Raw genomic sequence first — 21944 nt, 5'->3', positions numbered from 1 at the left:
AACATTCATATAAAATTCTACCAAGTTCATTTTTTGTTTGTATTTTGTGGTTCTTACAGGATTATGTTGACAAAGAGAAGGCAATTGCCAAAGCATTGGAAGACCTCAGAGCCAACTTTTACTGTGAACTCTGTGATAAGCAATATCAGAAACATCAGGAATTCGACAACCATATTAACTCATATGATCATGCACACAAGCAGGTGAGGAATAATTATTTGCTAACAAAGAAAAAGATACTTTATTTGTTGTTGATAACTGTTGAATTTTATGGGCGAACCCAAAAAACTTGGTGACTCTGGTTTCGTGTGTTTGTCGATCTTTATCTGAGGTCATCTGATGTACTTGATATTTTTCAGTGACAAGTCCTGCCATACACTACTTCCTTCCAAGATTTTATATAGATTGAAGAATTGGGAGCTTTGTAAATCTTGCATAAAGTTTTTTATTTTGAGTGGTTTCTAGATTTGTGTTTGATTCGGTAATTTAACTGAGGATCACTGGGAGCTTTGTTTTTCTTTCTCCCCCTTTCCAAACATGTTACACTTTAAACTGTTATCCTAGACTGGTCATTTATCTTCCATAGAAAAGAATTCATACTTTATGGCTACCCTTTCCTATCAGTAAGTCATTTTGTTATACGGTATACCTTAGAAGGTAAATAAATCTTGAGAAAGAAAATAAAATTAGGTGCTGTCTTAACTTTAACGAAAACTCTGATGCTGCATGTTGAAGAGCTTGCTGAAAAATGAATTATGCTTTCTTTTGAAATCTTTATTTTATTGATTTAGAAAAGAAACTGTGCATAACTAGTTACTGGCATAAAGAAGCCTGCAGTAATTCCCCTGGGAGATCTTAGAAGGTAGAAATTAATCTTTAAATCTTTAGGACATTTCTGGCTTATTAAAGAATTTTGAGCCATTCGATCTTGGGTGACTTTAGCAGAACTTGTTAGCTCTTTGGAGATACATAGTTGTGTTTGTTAAGTTTGTAGGATTTATGAGTATTGCTGGAATGTTATCTTAAGCTAGACCTGTTGAACCAACTTTTTTTTTTTAACCTTTGCTTCATCTTTTAACCAACCAAAAGATTTCAGAGCACAGGTATAAGGCAGGCTTCAACTAAGCTTTACTTTTATTAGCACAGGGATAGTTTTTTAGCTGGTTGTGCAACAGTCTCTTCCACATTTAACCACACCTAACCAATTTCAAGAGCCTTCCACTGATAGAATAGTATTTAGGACAGCTTTTCAACTTTTTATATACTTTGGACATTGTTTTAATGTATTGTCGGCTCTGCTTGATTTGAAGAAGAAATTGAGAGCATATATATGGACAAGATATCTGAGCAATTAACCTTACTCCTTCAAAGAATCATCTGTCAAGAATGTAACAGTAAACAATACTTATTCAGTAACTTTTCCAACTTTTCAGTGTATATATAATTCAGATTTTTGGGTTGGACTTTTTTTTTTTTTTTTTTAATGAAATTAACAAAAACATTTAGCATCTAAATACACATCCACTTTTTGGGGCTCTTTAGCATTTCTACAATTAAGTGTTGTGATTAGTTAATAAAAAGACTCCAGAGGAAACTCCAAAAGGACATTTAGAAAGGTTACATTTTTAGTTGATGAGACATCTCTTGAGTAAAGTTTCAATTATAAGAGAATAAACCAGGAGAACTATAATTTGAATTTGAATAATGTATACACTTGCTTTTTAAGGAGAAAAAAAAATCTATCAAAACAAAACAGATTTACAAATTTAATGTTGAACTAGTAAAATTCACATTGACAGCATTAATGTGATGTTTGTTAATGTTTTAGTGATGTCCCTTTAAACTTGAGAGTGGTAGAAATTATTACATCTCTGGTTCATTTGAATTTGACATTTTTTTCTCCTGTGCACTTTGGTTTGACTCAGTTCTCTTACCATTTTTTCCTATTGCACTGGTTCTCCACCTGGGGAGAATTTGTCCCCCAGGAGATGCTTGGCAATGTTTGGAAACAGTTTTGATTATCACAACTAGGGGGGATGGTGCTATTGGCATCTCGTGGGTGGAGGTCAAGGATGCTTCTTAATATACTACAATGCACAGGAAAGCTCCTTGCAACATGGAATTATCTGGCCCAGAATGTCAGGCAGCAGTGCTAAAGTTGAGAAACTGTTTTATTGGGACTACTGAAAACTTTCAAATATATGTGGTATTATGATATCATTTGGCCTTTGCTTGATACAAACTATCATTTTAACTCTCCAGTTATGTTGTAAACATTTTATAGAGTGCTCATCTAGATAGTCCCAAATATTCATTTATTACTCTTTTTTAGATTTTCAAAATGAAAACATAAAATTAAGGATTTTTTATAGAGAACTTATGGACTACTTCATCCATTAATATAGAATATATCTCTGATCCCTGGTATGGGGAAAATCTTTAGCTGCTATGATTTCTGATAGCTTGTTTTTCACCTTGATCAAAAGCCCATCTAGGTATTAAAAAAAAAAAAAACAGATGTAGTATGAGTTTTGTTATTTTGTTTGTTTTTGGTAGAGTGTTCTTTATTTTGTTGAAATACAGGCTTTTTCATCTTGCGTTGCTTTCAATGCAAATGATAGAACCTTGAAACAGAATGCTATTAATATATAAACAAAAAATGCACAGTACTAAATTTTTTATAGTTCTACTTTTCCCTACACTTATAATTTCTAAGGAGCCTTTAACTGATCATGCTACAACACAGCTAAATAACCCCTAAGAGGACGTAGGTCCTAATTTTCATTCCTCTTTGATGGACATGAACTTACCATACAAATGGACCTACCATTTTCCAAATTTATGCTTTAAAATCATAAAGACACCCTGTCTTGTCTTCCAGGAAGGCACACAGGATTATTATGAATCTGAGATAATAGGTAAGTACATTCAACCCTATGTTAGTAATCCCTAGTTTGCATCTTCCATCAAATTTTCACCATTAAAATTTTCCAGAGAAATAATTTATTACGTTAGTCGTAGCTATTAGCATAGACAGGATTCTGAACATGCCCTTATCCTCATTAAGCACAAATAATCTCTCAAAAAGGAGCTACGTGGTCACCTTCATGGTTGGTTGGTTTTTTTGGGAAGTGGGGCTCTCAGTATTGACTAGTTTTCCTCAAGTTTTCTAAGATATTTCATGAAGAAAGTCTTAAAACACAAATACACAGCTCAATCTTCAAAGATGAAAAAGACAATTAGACATTTTGGCTCTTATCACAGCTTAACCCTTGCTTTAAAATGATAATTTTAATACATTTTGACATCTTCAAGGGTATGCCTTGTAAAACTTAGTGCCTTATTTTAACATATTTTTATTATTGCGATTTTGTTTTTCTTTCTTGGTGCCCTGCTGTCAACTCAGGATTCTTCCAATCTTATACTCTTTTATTTGTGCCACTGAGAGCCTCCTTAATAACCTCTAGCACATAACCAGAGATCACAAATTGTCTGGCCTTTTTTCCCCTTTAATTTCAGTTGATTTCCAATTATTAAAAATGAGATTTTATATAATTCAGGCTTTGGCTTATCTTGAAAATGTGAAATATATGAGAACATTAGGCCTACATTTTAACATAACAATTGACTAACACTGAGTAGTTGCTATCTCTTAGAAAGGCATGCATGCACTCACTCCAATTAGCTGTGGTTTCCTCTTCATCTTCTCTTATATCAACCTATGCGACCCATTATATTACCTGCCAAACTCCTCCAAACAAATAATTGAGTTTGTGACCCAGGTTTATACCTTTCCTTCCTCTCAGCACAGGCTCCAACGGGTTCTGACACTGGGGAAGTAGCACATTGAAAAGCTGCCATAGCGTTGGGTCTAACTTCCTTGCAATTTCAAAACCATCTGTGGTAATTTGATCTAATTATCAAAATCCAGTACTGTAAAACAGCTTTGAGAAAGTCTTTTAACTTGTAGAAATAATCGATATCTAGGTCAAAGGAAAGAATGCTTTCAGCCTGCCTCTTCTTTCTGCTAAAATAGCTTCAGTTTGAAAACACCTGTACTTTTTTTTTTACATTTTTTTGAAAAGGCTGAAGTTTCATTAATACAATGATCTGTTTCACCTGTAAAAGTAGCGATTTCCTGAGTTTTACGTAGCTTTACTAATAAAACAGATTAAACCTGTAAGAATCATCAGTAACTTCTCTAATATGTTCAGAATAGAATCTGTTAACTACCTGATTTAGTTAACTTTAAACTGTTACAGTTGCTTTTTGATAGGGTTTCTTACTTTTAGTTGACTATTTCAGTACCCAGTGATGTATATTACCAGGGAGCGGAAATTTTAGAGTTTTTCTCTCATGACTCAAAAATGAAATAAATTCTGAATTTAAATATTTCCTGAGAAATTCCATAGTGATGGAAGAAATGATCACTTATGGATTTCATTCACATTTGGAGTAGTCACTTTCCATTTGCAGTTTCACTGTTTACTGGTTGGGTTTTTGCCTCTGAAGATGTTTTATAATATTTGATCCTCTGTATGCTTGGCATATATGGCATCAGGACAATAAGCACATCAAAATCAATTGGACCTCTGGCAAGCCAGTGCAGATTTGAAGAAGTGCAGACTAGGTTCCTTTTTCAGTGCTACTTTGATATTCAGTGGGGGGAAGACACAGAAGTAAATAAAAAAGGCAAGGTAAGAGAAGATAATTCTAAAGCTAAAATAAAAATGACCTTTCTAAGAAGCGAAACCACTAAGATCAGATACCAGTGAAGATATGCCATAGATACTCTGTATTTTGGGTCTTTATAGAATATTTATCTTTAGAAAACCATAAAGATGTGAAATAGGTTAAGAAAATCATAAAGTTCTTAATCCCCAAGCTTCATAAATGTTAACTTAAGCAGCATAATTCACCCCTGAAGAGATTATGCTTTGAAAATCAAAGCAGTTGTGAGGAGAGAAATACATCTCAAAACTTGAGAATATTGTAGTTTTATTTTAATAACCCATAGCAGAGAGATGATACTCGGTACCACTATGGATATCATCTTCTTTGGGACTATTTTGCTCAATAAGAGAATTGACATTCTTTGGCCAATCTTCAAAAAGCAGCATGCTTTGAGGCTTTTCACCTATTAAATCTTACATACTCACCACCTCTGCTTTTGTTGGGAATAGACTTATGCTCAGTGATCAAAACACCCAGTTAATCTTGGAAAACACCATGTTTGTTTAAGGAAGCTGTCTGCTGCTGTGAGCAGGGGTGACACTTAACAGACCTTTTGGGAGCTAAGGTTTCTGGTAAACCCTGTATTCTCTTACTGTGTATTTCTGACTTTGTTTTTCATCTCTCCATACAATCCCACTTTGAATTAAAATGATTTTACCTTATTTAGGTTCTGCAGTTTTCACCCTGTTTTCTGGCCCCTGCACAATAAGTCCTCGTTTAACATCATCAGTAGGTTCTTGGAAACTGCAACTTTAAGCAAAACAATGTATAACAACACCAATTTTACTATAGACTAATTGATAATAAACAAGTTCCTGTGGCATATTTGTGTTCATAAAAACATCTAAATAAAGACCCAAAACACTTATAATATTAAACACCGAAATAATTGTGAGCTATACATTTAAGAAAGATTAATAAAAACAAGTAAGATAATTACTTTCCAACCTGCTGATTTTCAGTTCAGTTCTATCCTGGTAGCTCAGGGAGCCAGGCTGGACCCCACCCTGGACAGGACACCCTTCTATTACAGGGCACACCCACACCCATACTCATTCTATCTGGTACAATTTAGACATGCCTATTTGCCTCACATGCACATCTTTGCGATGTGGGAGAAAACCCACACAGACATGAGGAAAACATGTAAACTCCACACAAGACAGTGGCCCCTGCTGGGAATTGATTTCTTTTTTCCCTCCTTAACATTATATGGAAACAATGTTATTGGAGCACCTGCTGTCACTTATATTCATTACAGTGATGTACTGTCGTGGAGATCCTAGTATGAGGCTGTATATTCTATGGTAATTTGAAAAATTAAAGCAACTTAAGGAATAATGATGGTTGTGAGTCACAGTGCTGAAAAGTGAACTCAACTGGGATGCTGCTGTTCCATTTTGTTTTGGGCCCAAGCAGCTTTTTTGAATTATGCTCCTTCAAATTTTACATAGAGGGCAAATCTTTACCTCCAAATGTGACCTGAAGGTCTGTGTAGATATACTTAAGACTTGTTATCCACAAAACCACAATGGCATATCATTTTATATCCATTAGGATGGCTAAAATTAAAGACAGATTAACAAATGTTGGAGAGGACATGGAAAAATTAGAACTCTACTGCGTTGCTAATGGTACAGCCCCTCTGGAAAACAGTTTGGCTTTTTCTCAAAATGTTAATAGATTTACCATATGACCAGTATATACCAAATAGAAATGAAAACATATGTTCACACCAAAACTTGTACAAGATTGTTTATAGCTGCATTATTCATATTAGTCAAAAAGTGGAGGGAGAGGGAACCAAATATTCATCAACTGATGAATGAATAAACAAATGTAGTATATCCCTGCAGTGGAATATTATTCGGCAATAAAAAGGAATGGCTTACTGATAGGCCACACACAGGCCTTGAAAATAAGCTAAGTGAAAGAAGCCAGTCACAAAAGACCCCCATATTACATGATTTTATTTATATGAAAAGTCTAGAATAAGCAGATCTATAGGGAATATAAGTTAGGTTTCTAGGGACTGGGTGGAAAGGGGAAATGGGGAGTGACTGCTCATGGGTATGGAGTTTCTTTCGAAGGTGATGGAAATGTTCTAAAATTGGATAGTTGTTAATAGTTGTACAACTCTGAGACTATACCAAAGCCCACTAAATTTTATACTCTAAATGGGTGAATTTTATGGTATGTGAATTATAGTTCAGTAAAATTATTTTTAAAACCATGATGCAGCTTAAATAGTGGTGGTGGTGATGGTGTGTGTGTGTGTGTGTGTATGTGTGTGTGTGAGAGTGAGAGAGAGAGAGAGAGAGAGAGAGAGAGAACTTTAAAGCAGGCACACCTGATACTATTAAAGACGATATCATACTTCTAAGACTTTTTGCTAAATTTCTGAACATAACAAAGCAAATATTGCAGTGATTTTATGACCTTAATTTGACATTCACTAAATGATATTAATAGTCATTACCTTGCAAAATAATTGGGCATAAAAGGTAAGTTGTCATAAATGACTAATAGTACTATTCTTACCAAAAAGAGTGTATACTTCCCTTTTTCCCTGACTTTTTTCAGTATCTGTAATCAGCATTAATGTTTAGTTTTCTCTTACCAAACATTTGTTTTTTCTCTTACTGAATACAATTCATATTTATCATTCACTAATATGCATGTGCTAAAAGAAAGAATTTACATCTAATATCCAGTAGCTTGGACTTCCTTAGTCATTCAACTGTAATCTTCCTTTCCTAAGTACTTTAATGCTGAGACTTCTGTGTTTTCTCCCAGTCTTTTCCCTCTCTCATCACATGGTGATGTCCTGGGTGGTCTCACACAGAAACATCAGATACTGAGCCTTGAATCAGGGTAACCTGGCCACATAACTACAGCATGATTACTCCAGTTTGGGAAAGGAGATCCACATTAATGTTGTCATGAGAGAGAGGTAGGAAATGGAGAGAGGAGGCAGTGGATTTTAGGTGTGCAGGATTGTTGACATAGAGGAAGAAAGTGATTGAGGTTCAGAAACGGCGAGATTATGCTTAACCAGAAAAAGAGATTGGGGTACATACAACCACCACTTCTTTACTCTTTCTCATCTCTATTCATAACCAACAAATAATACATATAAGTATGTGTGTATGTTTCCTCTCCCAACAACTCATTTTAAAACTGAAACCAGTTTGACAAATGTTTATTGAGCATCTCTTTTGTGCTGTAGACAATGGTGTATGTATTGCACGGTTACAAAGGAAAATTAAGCCTCACTTCCTGTTCTGGGAGAGTGGAGTTGCTATCCAATGAGTGAAAACCATAGAGAATCTTTTTGACCCTAAAGAGACATAATCAGGTTTTCTCTTTAGAATTAGCAAATATTAGAACATGGGAACATTAGAACATTTTAGTGGCTTAGAAAGTACTCTCTGCCCGCTTTCTGATGCCTTAAATTTTTTTCACATTAGAGAACAGTGGTTTTTATTCTTTAAATTGAGATAGTAGATTTAAAGTACTTGAGAAAAGTAATCAGATTTTTTATTAGTATACTCAACAAATATAAACGTCTAGCATCAGAATTTGTTTTGATGGAAGAGAAAAGAGTAGCACCAAAAGATAAAAAATATTTTATTACACCTTTATTATCTTGTTGTTAGAGAAAACTGTGTAGAATTATCTTTGTCTCAGTCCTTCGCAGTTGAAACACACTGCCACTCTTTGCTATTGACACTCCCTATTATTGATGATGTGGGCAAATTTATCACCGACATTAAAAACTTGGTGAAATATATTAGATTCTCATTTCCCTGATTTAATTTGTTTACAGTTGGGCAGTGGAGCAGGAATTTGTTTCTAGAGTAGACATTTTTCTGCCCACACAGTACTATTTAGCTGTATTTTAAGAACTGAAATGTCATTTATATTTGAAGTGGTCTTTACCCCCAAGAGCCATAGTTATGTGGACGGATATTTCAAACACTGAATGATTTGTTAAGGTCTTCCCACTCCTGGTCTTTTGAGAATTTTATTGAAAATCTCAGCTACCATGTGATTCAGAATCAGTGAGAAATGTTCTTTTTCCTGTGTTCTGTACCACAAATGTGTACTTTTTTGGAAACATGCTACTGGTTTTTCAGGAAAACAGATTCTTCAGACCTTTCCATTTAAATGAGATTCAGTCTCTTTTTTCTGAATCAAATATTTGATTCAGAAATAACACAGCTAAAGACGTGTTATTTGGCTTCACTTTTTATTAATAAACATTAATGTAGTTCAATAAACAAATGTATTAGCTCTTCAAAAGCATACCTCAGGACATAGTGGCTTTGGAATCAGCTTAAATGATTAATTATATTCATTCAGATTAGTCTAGTCTCTGTCCCACTTTGGAGTCTAGCTTGAATTTTTGTGTATGGTATGGAATTCGCTCAGCCTTTGAAAAGAATTTTGGATTAATGGCATATTTATAATTTTGATCTCCTTACATGAACTCCGTCTCTTCTCTAATAGTCAGGTATGTTGCTTGTCAAGTCTCACCTTGAAGAAGTTATCTAAAGTTGTGTTTTTCTTTAGAATTTAAGAGGAAAGTGAAAATACAGGTCACAGAAAATTTTATATGGCCAGGCTTGGTAGCCTTTTGGAATAAAATAGGCAACTTTGGAAATCTTGACTGAATTCGCGCCTTATACCTTTATAAACATTACTTTTTAGATAGGAAATGGAGAAGTTTCTGGTCAGTATCTTTTTTGGCATTTGGCCCAATTTTGTTCAAAAATAAGGGACTTAAATTTTTAGACTAATTCTCTAAAGAAAGACACTTCTTCACTGTATGAGAATGATAGCTAGGAAAACCATGTTATATAACTTGAATACATCCCTAGTAGAGATATGAAAAGGTTTCTTATCACACTTCTACAAATGGTAAAAAAAAATTTACTCAGAAGTCAATGTTTAAGCCAAATTATTCAACCATTTATACTTTTTATAGACTTAGTATTGTTCCATTCACAGCAGGGTTGTTTATAAAGATAAACCTCGTCCTTTCCCCCAATAAAAGGGGAGAGGCAGTCTTGAATAGTTTTGACACATTAATACTTTAAATTGATTTGACACTTAATCTCAAAAATCTCTTGCTAAATAACCCAGTTTTTATAATGAGGAAACTAGAGTTTAGAGAGATGAAACCACCTTGCTTAATGGATTTGAACCTAAGTCTTTCTAACTCTGAAACTTTATATATACTTCCTTTCTGAAAGACAGAAAATGAGTGCTATGACAAAATGCTAATAAGACAATTCCGAAAGAAGAAAAATCTTATCTTCTTATGAGAGATTAGTAGAGATTTGGTAAGAGGAATTTAGTTTGATGTTGAGTAGAAAGGAGAGACTTGGAGTTAGGAGTACATTTTTATATCAGAATGTCCTTATCTGAAAGAGAACTCAAATACACATTTTCGGTTCGAGGCAGTTGTCAAGCCCTGTATCTGAGGTTTGGGTTAGAATTCTATGGTTTCCAATTCTGCTTCTGAGACCCCAGACTTGATTATAAAGTTTTCTATGACTGTTTGGTTCACCCCATCTAGTATCAGAACAGCTTTGCTTAGAAGGGACTGCAGCTTAGATTTGTTTTATGGACATCTCATTTTTTTTCCCTCCCCACCTCCAATTATATTGTGATAGGAATTTAAGATAGGCTGTCTTCAGAATAATGTGGACACAATCCTTCAACTTCAGGGTTGCACCAGGTGGCTGCTGAATGATTGGAAAGCCTAAAGTCTGTCTGACTTATTCTCGAAACTCCTGACTTTAATAAAATGCATATTATTTTATATAATGTTCATTAATTCGGGAAATTCACAAAAGTGATGAAATATTTGTAAGAGGGAAGGAAATAACGGAGCACAGGGAGATTTTTCAGGCTTATGGGATTGCTAGAGAGAAGACAGTAGATATAAAGAACATTCTATTTAAATCTAGATGGCATATTAAGTGTTCAGGGGCAGGGGGGGGGAAAAACTAGGTTTGTGGCCTACAGTAATCATATAATAGTCCTGACAGGTTCTTTTTCTCTGCCCCATTCTCTTCAGAAGGAGGAAATTGGAATTCATATTTATTTAAAATAGTTGATCCTCCATCTTGAAATGGTTTTTATTATAAAAATCATAATTCTGGGCAGCCAACCTCAGTAAAACAATTTTGCCAGCTGTTGGCAAAGTAAAGGTAAATGAAAATAAGACTAACTACTTTTAGACAATAGTGTTCTGTCTTTCCTAAAGTTCTATAATCATTTTTCCTGGAAAAATGCATTAGTTCCATTTATTTAGGAGGGATTATTACTGTGTCAGTCTGTTTGTATGTACACATATATGTGTTGTAGAGGTGATTCCCTTCTCCCCAACCCTTTTAGAGTTGATGGCTTTGTCCCTGATTGTTCAGTATAATAGTTTGCAGATACACTAAGAGAGCTCGTGTAGTAATGCTTGCTTTATTTTTTTTTCTCTTCCACTCTTGTTTTATTTTTTACTTTTTTTTCTTTGTGATGTGACATTTTCAGCTGATGTATTGAAAGCAAATCCTTCTAATTTGGAAGCCCAGATCACAAGAGTGAGTTTTTCTACTAGTGTCTCTAGCTGTATTTCTTTTTTTTGTGTATGTCTTTCCACCCTTTTCCCTTCCCAATTCAAAAATATTCAAAACACATTTCATAAGTATTAGATAAGCAAATTCCTGTGTCTGTTGAACTTCATGCCTTTCCACAAAGCAATGTCCACTTTATATTGGGTCAAATTCTTTTTCCCAATGCTGTTGTAAAAGCATAGGCTAATGTACATGTTTTGTTTTGGTTTGCTTTTTATATTATCTAGTGTGTTGAAAATAATTTTAGTTCTGTCTTCATTGCAGATATGTCTGGACTCTGTTTCTCTGTCACCAGTGTGTCATAGCACTATTCTTTTTTGGTTATTGTTCTTTTATTTTAAGGAAAATTATATAGTAACTGTGAGAATAAAAGACCCATTCTTTTATCAGGATTTTAAGTAATAAATCCTTGACTTATTTCTATTCTCCTTCTTCATCCTGTGGATGCTCATCTCAGGGCCATGAAGCAATGAAAAAAGCTACATATGTTACTCTATAATTTCAGCAGACTGACCAGGTGAAAAGAGGTCAGACTGGTGAGCTCTGAACATGCTAGCATTGGAAGACGGTTTGTTTGATAACTTACAGGAAAACTGTTCGTGCTGAAAAGAAATAATAGCACCTTTTTATGGTGTAATAAAAGTATGCTTTCTATTTGTTCTGACTCAAAATAACCTCCCCATGTAAGCTGTACATTGCTTTTTAAGATCTTATACCTGGGTAATTTTCTGTACTAGCTTAACCCCTTTCTGTTCTCTTTGGCTTGTGTTATTACAGTTTATCTCATGTTCTGTTTGTCTAGTTTTGCATCCCGGAGGAGCAGGTGATTAAATAGTCCCTTTTCTTTCCTCCTAGTGTTCTAAAATTTGCTCGTTGTTTCTGACATCATTTACGTTTATCCAGTATAGCAAATGGTATGCCATTCTAATTAGAAATGCAGATACTCCAAGTGTTTTACCCAAAGTAAGCAGCCATTGTGTTTTCAGTTATCATAAGAGTATAAGAGTGTATTCTACACTAGCACTATAACCATTGATTGAGGATAAATTTTAAAGGCCTTGCTTTCAGGATCCCCAAGTTATTCTAAATCACCCACCTTCTGTTCCTTTTTTTTGTTACCTCAGAGATTGAAAGATCTCAAGCAGAGAGAGTTTGCCCGAAATGTTTCTTCAAGATCCCGCAAGGATGAGAAGAAACAGGAAAAAGCCCTTCGACGGCTCCATGAGTTGGCCGAGCAAAGAAAACAAGCTGAATGGTAAGGATATTTTTTCTAAGAAGGTTTTATAGATAATTATAATCCTTAAGATTTAAGAGTATAACTTAAGATTTAAATCGAGATTTGAGAATTATAATCCTTAAATTTTTTTCCTCCTCTTTAATCCCCCCCCACACACACACAAACACACACATACACACACTTTTCCACCCCTGACCTATGGATGTTTTTGTTTCTCCTTAAGAACTGGATCTCTTAAGGCAGGGGTGTCTTTTCCCACACACTCGTGGCATGCACCCGGGCCTTGGCGCACACAGGGCATGGTCTGTGGCTCCACCTGGGGCACGAACCCAGGACCTTCTTTGTGTAAAGCAGACGTGCTAACCGCTACACTGTGGAGCCACCCCAATCCTTAAATTTTTAATAGATCTTTCTTTCAATCTAAAAGCATATCTACACTTAGAGTATAATATACTAATTAAGAATATGCCCTTCTGAGGCCATATACTGCAGTCTACGAGACCTTAAATTATCTAAGCTGTGCCTTAATTTTCTTATCTGTTAAGATGGAGGTGATAATAACAATCTACTTATAGTTACTGTGAGGAATAATTAAGTTATTACATCTAAAGTGCTTGTAAGAGTGCCTAGCACATAGAAGATGCTCAATAAATTGCACAGCTGTTTTTATTGTTTCCATTCTCCAACATTCTTCTTTTGTAGAAAAGCACATATATTACAACATTCTGTTTCATAATTAAAAAGTAGTGGAGCACAGATTCGAGTGTTATAATTGCCTTTTAAGTACTATACTGCTAGTACTAAGCACTCTAAAACCTAGAGAGTTCTAAGTTTCCTGCCTTCCTGAGTGTTCTGTTTAATGTTCCTTCATGGTTCTTGGTGATTGATTAATAATTTGGGGCTGGTACTTTCCCTTAGGTGGAAAGTACCTAGGACTGGATTTCCAAGCAATCAGACTCTGGGGACCTTGTCTTTAAGCATCTGAGGGTTTATGAGGTATATACCCCAATTGGAAGGACTAGGCTCCCACGTTGGTTTTTAATGGCTGGCCAGGACCAAAGAAAGGATCTGGTTACAGTTAAAAGAGAAACTTGTGGAACTTACTAGGTTTATTTTTGTCTCTGGATCTATTATTTTCTTGTGTTTTGGAGGGAGAGGAAGAGAGAGAACACATGTAGTATAAGTCTTGAAACAGAATTAACCTATGAACTCTATTGTTGAGTTAAACTGCTTATAGATTCCTTCTTTGGCAGCTCTTTATATAGTAAATACATTCCTCTTGGGTATGTTTCAAGGGTACGTCCTTAAAATGTATACCAGACCACTTTCTAGTTCTAGGCCTATTGTAATACATGTTTTTCTTCAGAGGTGACTTTTAGTTCTCAGTTTTGTAAACAGCTAAAAGATGACCAAATAATCTCTTGAGAGAATGAAAGGTTTTGATTCATCATCAGGTATTTCATTGTCCTAGGAGTAATTCAAGACCCTTAGTAAATATTATTGAAATAACATGGCAAAGACTAAGCAGGAGATCAAAATCAGTCCCCTTTTTATTCAAGTCAAGGATTTCTTTGCCATGTGGTAGGTTTTGTGACACAGTGTATCTTTTCCTATTAATATCTGTTGGGTTGCCATCTTCCAAAAGCAACAATTCAGATAGCACGGGGATACCACGTTATCCAAACATTTGGTCCCTAAGTTTAGGACAGCTGGTATCTATAGCTCAGATAATGAGGACCTCATCCAAGTAGATGTGTAATTCCCTTTAGTTCTTCACTTTGGCTTGAAAGATACTTTTATAGTCCACACACTGTGATAGTTGCAGACATAACAGAAGTTTTAAACACTGGCTTTGAGGCTCCTCAGTACCCCTGCTTTCAAAGCTGAGAAGGTCCTTGGTAGTATCATTGTATGGAATGCCCAGAAAACACCACAAAACCAAAGCAAATGCTTGGTCGTGGTGCCCAGGAGCTAGGCACAGACTCTTAGTTTCTAAAATAGACGTACTAACCACAGACTTCCATAAAGTAGCACTGTTGAGATTTCTGACTATTTTTAACTCAGAGAATATGCATCTTTTTAAAAAATGAAATTCGAAAGCACAAAAGGAGTTAAGGTTTTTTTAACTGAGTACAGTACAAACTTTGTGAGTAGATTCCACCATACATTTGATACCATGCTGATGAGTAGACTGATACAATAAGAAATGAGAATGGATACAGGACAGGTAGACTGTACCAGATAGTAATGATAAAATAATTGAAATTTAGACACCGTAAGAAGAAACAGCAGTAACTGTCTAGTTTGGGGAGTGTAGCCTGGTGGATTACAGTATGAGACTTTCCCTCACTGAGGGAGTTCTCTTTGTTAGCGCAAAGCTAGGGATGACCACCACTGAGTCTCTTTCAAACCTACCTGTTGAAGGATGGTAGGACATTAGGTAAGTATTTTATAAGAAGTATGAAATATATCCCTAAACCTGTTTTGTGTTTTGTTTTTCATTTTCTAAACTATTGTGTAGTGCACCTGGAAGTGGTCCTATGTTCAGACCAACCACAGTGGCTGTAGATGAAGAAGGTGGAGGAGATGATGATAAAGATGAATCAGCTACAAACAGTGGCACAAGTGCTGGTGCCACTTGTGGTCTGGGATCTGAATTCTCTACAGATAAAGGAGGCCCTTTCACTGCAGTACAAATCACTAATACCACTGGACTGGCACAGGCTCCTGGGTTAGTCTCCCAAGGCATCAGCTTTGGCATTAAGAATAATCTGGGGACCCCATTGCAAAAATTGGGAGTATCATTTTCCTTTGCCAAGAAGGCACCTGTCAAACTTGAATCAATAGCATCAGTTTTCAAGGACCATGCAGAGGAAGGAACCTCTGAAGATGGAACAAAAGCTGACGAGAAGGGGTCTGACCAAGGACTTCAGAAGGTGGGAGACTCTGATGGTAGTAGTAATCTTGATGGTAAAAAGGAAGATGAAGACCCTCAGGATGGAGGGTCCCTTGCCTCAACTTTATCTAAGTTAAAAAAAATGAAACGAGAAGAAGGAACTGGGGCTACAGAGCCAGAGTATTATCATTACATCCCCCCAGCACACTGCAAAGTAAAACCTAATTTTCCCTTCCTACTCTTTATGAGAGCCAGTGAACAAATGGAAGGTGATAATAGTACACACCCAAAGAATGCCCTAGAGAGCAAAAAAAGCAGTTCTCCTAAGCCTAAAGCCTGCTTCAGGGTGACAGCAAGCCAAGGAGCAGAAAAGGCAGTCAGCGAAGTCTCCGAGCAGCAGACAGAGACCAGTGTGGCTGAGCCCTCAGAGCCTGGAAGCAAAGCTGAAACGAAGCCATCAGGAGGGGATGTAAGTGAGCAGAGTTTAGAGAGTCAGAATGAGAAGCCTTCAGAGATCCAAATATGTGAGTCTAACCGTTCTAAAGAAACCTCTCAAACCACCCCAACAGGGAAAGAAAGCCAGGAGGGACCCAAGCATCCTACTGGTCCCTTCTTTCCGGTTTTGAGCAAAGATGAAAGCACTGCCCTCCAGTGGCCATCAGAACTATTAATTTTCACCAAGGCAGAACCCTCCATTTCATACAGTTGTAACCCTTTATACTTTGACTTTAAACTTTCAAGGAACAAAGATGCCAGAGCTAAAGGGACAGAAAAACCAAAGGACATAGGAGGCTCCTCAAAGGACCACCTCCAAGGCCTTGATCCTGGCGAGCCACATAAAAGCAAAGAAGGAGAGAACGTAGAACATTCCTCAGGAGGCAGAGTGGATGCATCTGCTTCAGGGTCCGTCTATAGCAGCCTGAACAAGCAGGAGCCTGGGGGCAGCCATGGGTCAGAGACAGAAGACACAGGGAGAAGCCTTCCTAGCAAGAAAGAACGATCTGGAAAGTCCCACCGACACAAAAAGAAAAAGAAGCACAAAAAATCCAGCAAACACAAACGGAAACACAAGGCCGACCCAGAGGAGAAGAGCTCTAAAGTAGAGTCTGGGGAAAAGTCTAAGAAGCGCAAAAAACGAAAACGAAAGAAGAATAAGTCATCAGCCCCAGCAGATTCTGAACGGGGACCCAAACCAGAACCCCCTGGGAGTGGTAGCCCTGCACCGCCAAGAAGACGGCGGCGAGCTCAAGATGATTCCCAGCGGAGAGCCCTCCCAGCTGAAGAAGGGAGCAGTGGCAAGAAGGACGAAGGTGGAGGTGGTGGCAGCTCCCAAGATCATGGTGGGAGGAAACACAAAGGCGAACCTCCAGCTTCATCCTGCCAGCGAAGAGCTAGCACCAAACGGAACAGCCGGTCCAGCCATCGGAGTCAACCCAGTAGTGGAGATGAGGATAGTGATGATGTTTCATCCCATCGGCTGCACCAAAAGTCTCCATCCCAGTACAGTGAGGAGGAGGAGGAAGAGGAGGAGGACTCGGGCAGTGAGCATTCCCATAGCCGATCACGGTCCGGCCGGCGCCATTCCTCACATCGTTCCTCCAGACGTTCTTACTCAAGTAGCTCAGATGCTTCTTCAGACCAGAGCTGCTATAGTAGACAGCGCAGTTACTCTGATGACAGCTATAGTGACTATAGTGACCGATCACGAAGGCACTCCAAGCGCTCCCATGACACTGATGACTCAGACTATGCCAGCTCCAAGCACCGGTCCAAACGACACAAATACTCTTCTTCCGATGACGACTACAGCCTCAGTTGCAGCCAGTCCCGAAGCCGGTCTCGGAGTCATACCAGAGAGCGCTCAAGATCCCGGGGCCGCAGTCGCAGCAGTAGTTGTAGTCGCAGCCGAAGCAAACGGAGAAGCCGTAGCATCACAGCCCACAGCTGGCAGAGGAGCCGGAGCTATAGCCGGGACCGCAGCCGTAGCACCAGAAGCCCTTCCCAGAGATCAGGCTCCAGGAAGGGGTCATGGGGTCACGAGAGCCCTGAGGAGAGGCGTTCTGGTCGTCGAGACTTCATCCGCTCTAAAATCTACCGCTCCCAGTCTCCCCACTATTTCCGATCAGGCCGGGGAGAAGGCCCCGGGAAGAAAGAAGATGGCAGAGGAGACAATGGGAAAGGGACGGGCCTACCTTCCCAGAACAGCAACGTTGGCACAGGAAGGGGATCAGAAGATGACTGCAGCCCTGAAGACAAGAACTTCCTCACTGCCAAACTGCTGCTGGAGAAGATCCAGTCAAAGAAAGTGGAGAGGAAACTTAGTATGAGTGAGGAGGTGCTGGCCACCTCTAATAAAGCTGGGCTCAAACTTAAGGACCCCCCACAAGGTTATTTTGGGCCCAAGCTTCCCCCCTCTCTTGGCAATAAGCCTGTCCTTCCACTGATAGGGAAGCTCCCAACTACCCGAAAGCCCAACACCAAGAAATGTGAAGAGTCTGGCTTAGAAAGGGGAGAAGAGCAAGAGCAGTCAGAGACAGAAGAAGGGCCTCCAGGGAATAGTGATGCCCTATTTGGACATCAGTACCCCTCAGAGGAAACAGCTGGCCCTTTATCAGACCCACCCCCAGAAGAGCCAAAGCCCGAAGAAACTACTGCTGATCACCCTGTGGCTCCACTAGGCACCCCAGTACACTCAGATTGTTATCCTGGGGACCCAGCCATCTCCCATAACTACCTCCCTGACCCCAGTGATGGGGACACCCTAGAGTCTTTGGGTAGTGGTAGTCAGCCAGGCCCTGTGGAATCCAGCTTGCTGCCTATAGTGCCAGACCTTGAGCACTTCTCCAGTTATGCACCTCCCAGTGGGGAGCCTAGTATTGAGTCAGCTGATGGGGCCGAGGATGCTTCCCTGGCCCCGCTGGAGAGCCAGCCCATCACCTTCACCCCTGAGGAGATGGAGAAGTACAGCAAGCTCCAGCAGGCTGCGCAGCAACACATCCAGCAGCAGCTGCTGGCTAAGCAAGTAAAGGCCTTTCCAGCCTCAGCTGCCCTGGCCCCAGCCACGCCAGCCCTGCAGCCCATCCACATTCAGCAGCCAGCCACAGCCTCTGCCACCTCCATCACAACTGTTCAGCATGCCATCCTACAGCATCATGCTGCAGCAGCTGCTGCTGCCATTGGCATTCACCCCCACCCTCATCCCCAGCCACTTGCCCAAGTACATCATATTCCCCAGCCCCACCTGACCCCCATTTCCTTGTCCCACCTCACTCACTCAATCATCCCTGGCCACCCTGCCACCTTTCTCGCTAGCCATCCCATCCATATCATTCCTGCCTCAGCCATTCATCCTGGGCCCTTCACCTTCCACCCTGTCCCACATGCCGCCCTCTACCCTACTCTACTTGCCCCACGGCCTGCTGCAGCAGCTGCCACTGCCCTCCACCTTCACCCACTACTTCACCCCATTTTCTCAGGTCAGGACCTGCAGCACCCCCCCAGCCATGGTACATGAGCTGGGATATGGGAGCCTGGGTGGGGCCAGGGAAGATGACCCATAAGTCTTCCCTTGGAGGTGTTGAGCCATTAATACCAGCAAGTAGAAGCTGGGATGGGCAGTGTCTGACAGCCAAAGAATTGAGTTTTGGCTTGCAGGGGTGGTTTTAGATTTGAAGTTTGCTCTGGATTCACTATCAGGGATTTTTCCCCCTTTTTCCTCCTATATTTCTAAGCTAGGGAACACCAATAAGTGCTACCCACCCCTCTGCGGCAACAACTTCAAACTGTCAAATTTAGGTACTCTCCACCTCCCTCTACTTTTTAACCTCTACTCTTCCCCTTCTATAAATTTTAAAACATTTTCCTCCTCTCTGGCTGGTGGGTTGCCCATCTGGTCCTGCCTTCCCTGTTTCTCGGACCATCCCTTGGTGACCTTATATTATCCCGGGTGAGGTGGAAAAGGGAGTCTGACAGATTCAGATGCTACTCAGGCTGTTATTCAATCCACTTCCCAAGCAGAGCCACATGTTTGGCACTGCTGTCCTTGTGTTCCTCATCGCAAAAGAGACATCGTCATATCCCAGAAAAGAAGGTCCTATCATGATTAGAAGCTATGCGGCACATAGAGTCGCACATGTGCTTCCCCAGAGAGGAGCTTGTATGTCTGAAGGGTGTATTTTCTTCTGTCATGTTGATGTTTCTTTCTTAATTTATAGGATTTTTTTAATGTAAAAAAATTGCACTGAACTCTAAACATAAATGCTGCTTTTTGTAGCTCATATAAAAAAGATTCCATGTTTGTAGTATACTGCAATAATATTTTTTACATCCAGCTCTTTAAGTGATCCTTGTTCTGGTGGCTTTGTGTAAATATGTTTGCCCTAGTTGAATTAAGAAACTAAAGGTTATAAAATGAAAACAAAACAAAAAAAAATAAAGTATTTGTTTTCTGCTAGATGCAAAAATGACTAAGCATGTATATTTTATCAAGCTCATGTATTTTTTGAAGTTATGAACTATAAAAATGTTAAAACAAATGAACATTGTTTAACATTTTTGCTGGGACAAAGTGTTCAGTAATTTCCAGTAAGTGGCACCCCCAGCACTGGGATTTTTGAACTAATGGCCAGCAGTCAGCTGGGGGTGTCCGAGGGATGCTCAGTTATGACAGTCTCCCTCATGTGCTTTGCCGTTTCGTACAGAGAAACAGGTGGGCCCCGCAGAGGAGGAGGGAGGTTCAAGAGCTTTCTTCTCTGAAAGCAGTGAGATTCAGCGTTATTGGGGGTTTCCTGGGTGCCTTGTTCCAGGCAGTCCATTTGCCTTCCTAGTACTTAACCCCCTCTGACAATTTTTTTTTTTTTTAATGTGCCTTTTGGGTTGGCTAGAAACTGAAATAAAATTATGCTGGAGGGTGATAGAGTTGGGACAGTTTTCTTCCTCTTTTTGTTGGGAGGTGAGCACATTTATAGATACTGCAAATTCTTTTGCATCATAGTTTCCATGCCTTCTGCACAGCTTAGTTTAAGCAGTAAAGTTTTCTTTTTTCTCTCCTGTGAAACCATGACATCTACTGGAGGAAGTACCACCTCAATTCCTTCTCTTCCTCTTCTTGCCTTTCACCTGGGGTCTCAGACCTAGTCAACACACTAACCCAAAGGTGTTTATGTTGTAGGTCTCATCATCTTTGCTGTAGTTAGCAGTTCCCTATTTGGCATTTCCCTACATTTTTCTTTGGCTAGAATTGGGTGGTCACCTGACAGGAAAAACAAATCTTGTTTACCTGGGCCAAGGCTCTGTGTTAACCTTTCTTCTCAGATTACAAAAAAAAAAAAAAAAAAAAAAAGCTTTGAGTTTATGAGAAGCAAGTGCTGAACAAATAAGGCTCTTGACTGAGCCTCCTACCTGTTCTTTTCATCTGATTCAGAAGCATTACTTTTTCAATAAACTAGCACTGGAAAAATGAAATTTGAAGTGAAGGGACTCATTTTTCTTTCCTTTCAGCCCATGTAAATATTTAAATAATACAGTATTAACATTTTTGTGCTGCTTCCCATTAGCTTGTAGATTGAGCCATACTCTGGCTGCCTTTACCTTCCTTGAGGCAGTTTTCTTTAACTTCCAGAATAGTGATTTTAAAACAAGAAAAAATAACCTAACCTTCTTTACAAGCATAACAGATTGTATTTAACTTTATCACATATGATAGAGATATATATGCTGTAAAATTAGAGAAAGGAACTTTCTAATAAACCAATGATTTGTGGAAACTTAGCAGAGTCTGTCGTGATTGTTGCCCCATCCACTCAAGTTGGGAAGGGATGGAGTTATGGGTTACAGATAACATCTCGTTTGAAGTGATCAAGAGATACTTGTGGACCAATTGTTTATGATGGTTGGAATTGTGCTTCTCAGAGCTCAGCCTAAGTGGAGGGGAAAGTTTATGCCTGGGAGGAAGTAATAGTGGAGTTTCTCACTCTTAGGTAGATATCTTGAAATATGCATCTCCTTTCCACTATTTCCCATCAGAGTTTGCTTCTATTTCTACTCTTTACCTCATTTTAGGTATGTAATCCATGTGTAGTAGCATGTATGGCATGTAATCTTTAGGTGTTCACTCTATAGGTTTGGAATTTCTGGCTTTGATTTCGAGAATTTTGGATGAACTTGAGGGTAATGGGATTATAAGAGTCATCTGCTTGGCCTTTGCCCTCCAGATGTAGTTCTGTATACCGGCAGCAGTCTTGAATTAGTCTCCTCAACCCTTTAATGCCACTACAGTGCTCTGAGCACTACCTGGCAAGAGGAAATATGCCCTAATTTTTACTGAGCTGATAAAAACCTCTACTCTATCAAAAAAAAAAAAAAGTTTAGCATCAAAAGCTAACCATAGATTTGTAGTGACAAATTAGTTTCTGCCTTTCGGGAAGGAGTAGTACAATGT

General features: G+C 38.9%; 1 protein-coding gene across 8 annotated transcripts in view; it reads left to right on the top strand.

Moving 5' to 3' along the window:
• GPATCH8 (G-patch domain containing 8) overlaps window positions 1-21274 on the top strand; it is a 73379-nt gene extending 52105 nt beyond the window's left edge. For all 8 annotated transcript variants that reach the window (XM_016139734.2, XM_016139749.2, XM_036223847.1 and 5 more), the window contains 3 exons: window positions 60-203; window positions 12497-12627; window positions 15131-21274. In XM_016139734.2, coding sequence (XP_015995220.2) covers window positions 60-203; window positions 12497-12627; window positions 15131-19019 — 4164 coding nt within the window. In that variant the 3' untranslated portion in view covers window positions 19020-21274. The remainder of the gene's footprint in view (window positions 1-59; window positions 204-12496; window positions 12628-15130) is intronic.
• Window positions 21275-21944: the final 670 nt, after the last annotated feature.

The sequence above is a fragment of the Rousettus aegyptiacus genome, unplaced genomic scaffold, assembly GCF_014176215.1.
Source record: "Rousettus aegyptiacus isolate mRouAeg1 unplaced genomic scaffold, mRouAeg1.p scaffold_m13_p_6, whole genome shotgun sequence".
NCBI lineage: Eukaryota > Metazoa > Chordata > Mammalia > Chiroptera > Pteropodidae > Rousettus > Rousettus aegyptiacus.
This window is presented reverse-complemented; position numbering and strand designations above follow the sequence as displayed.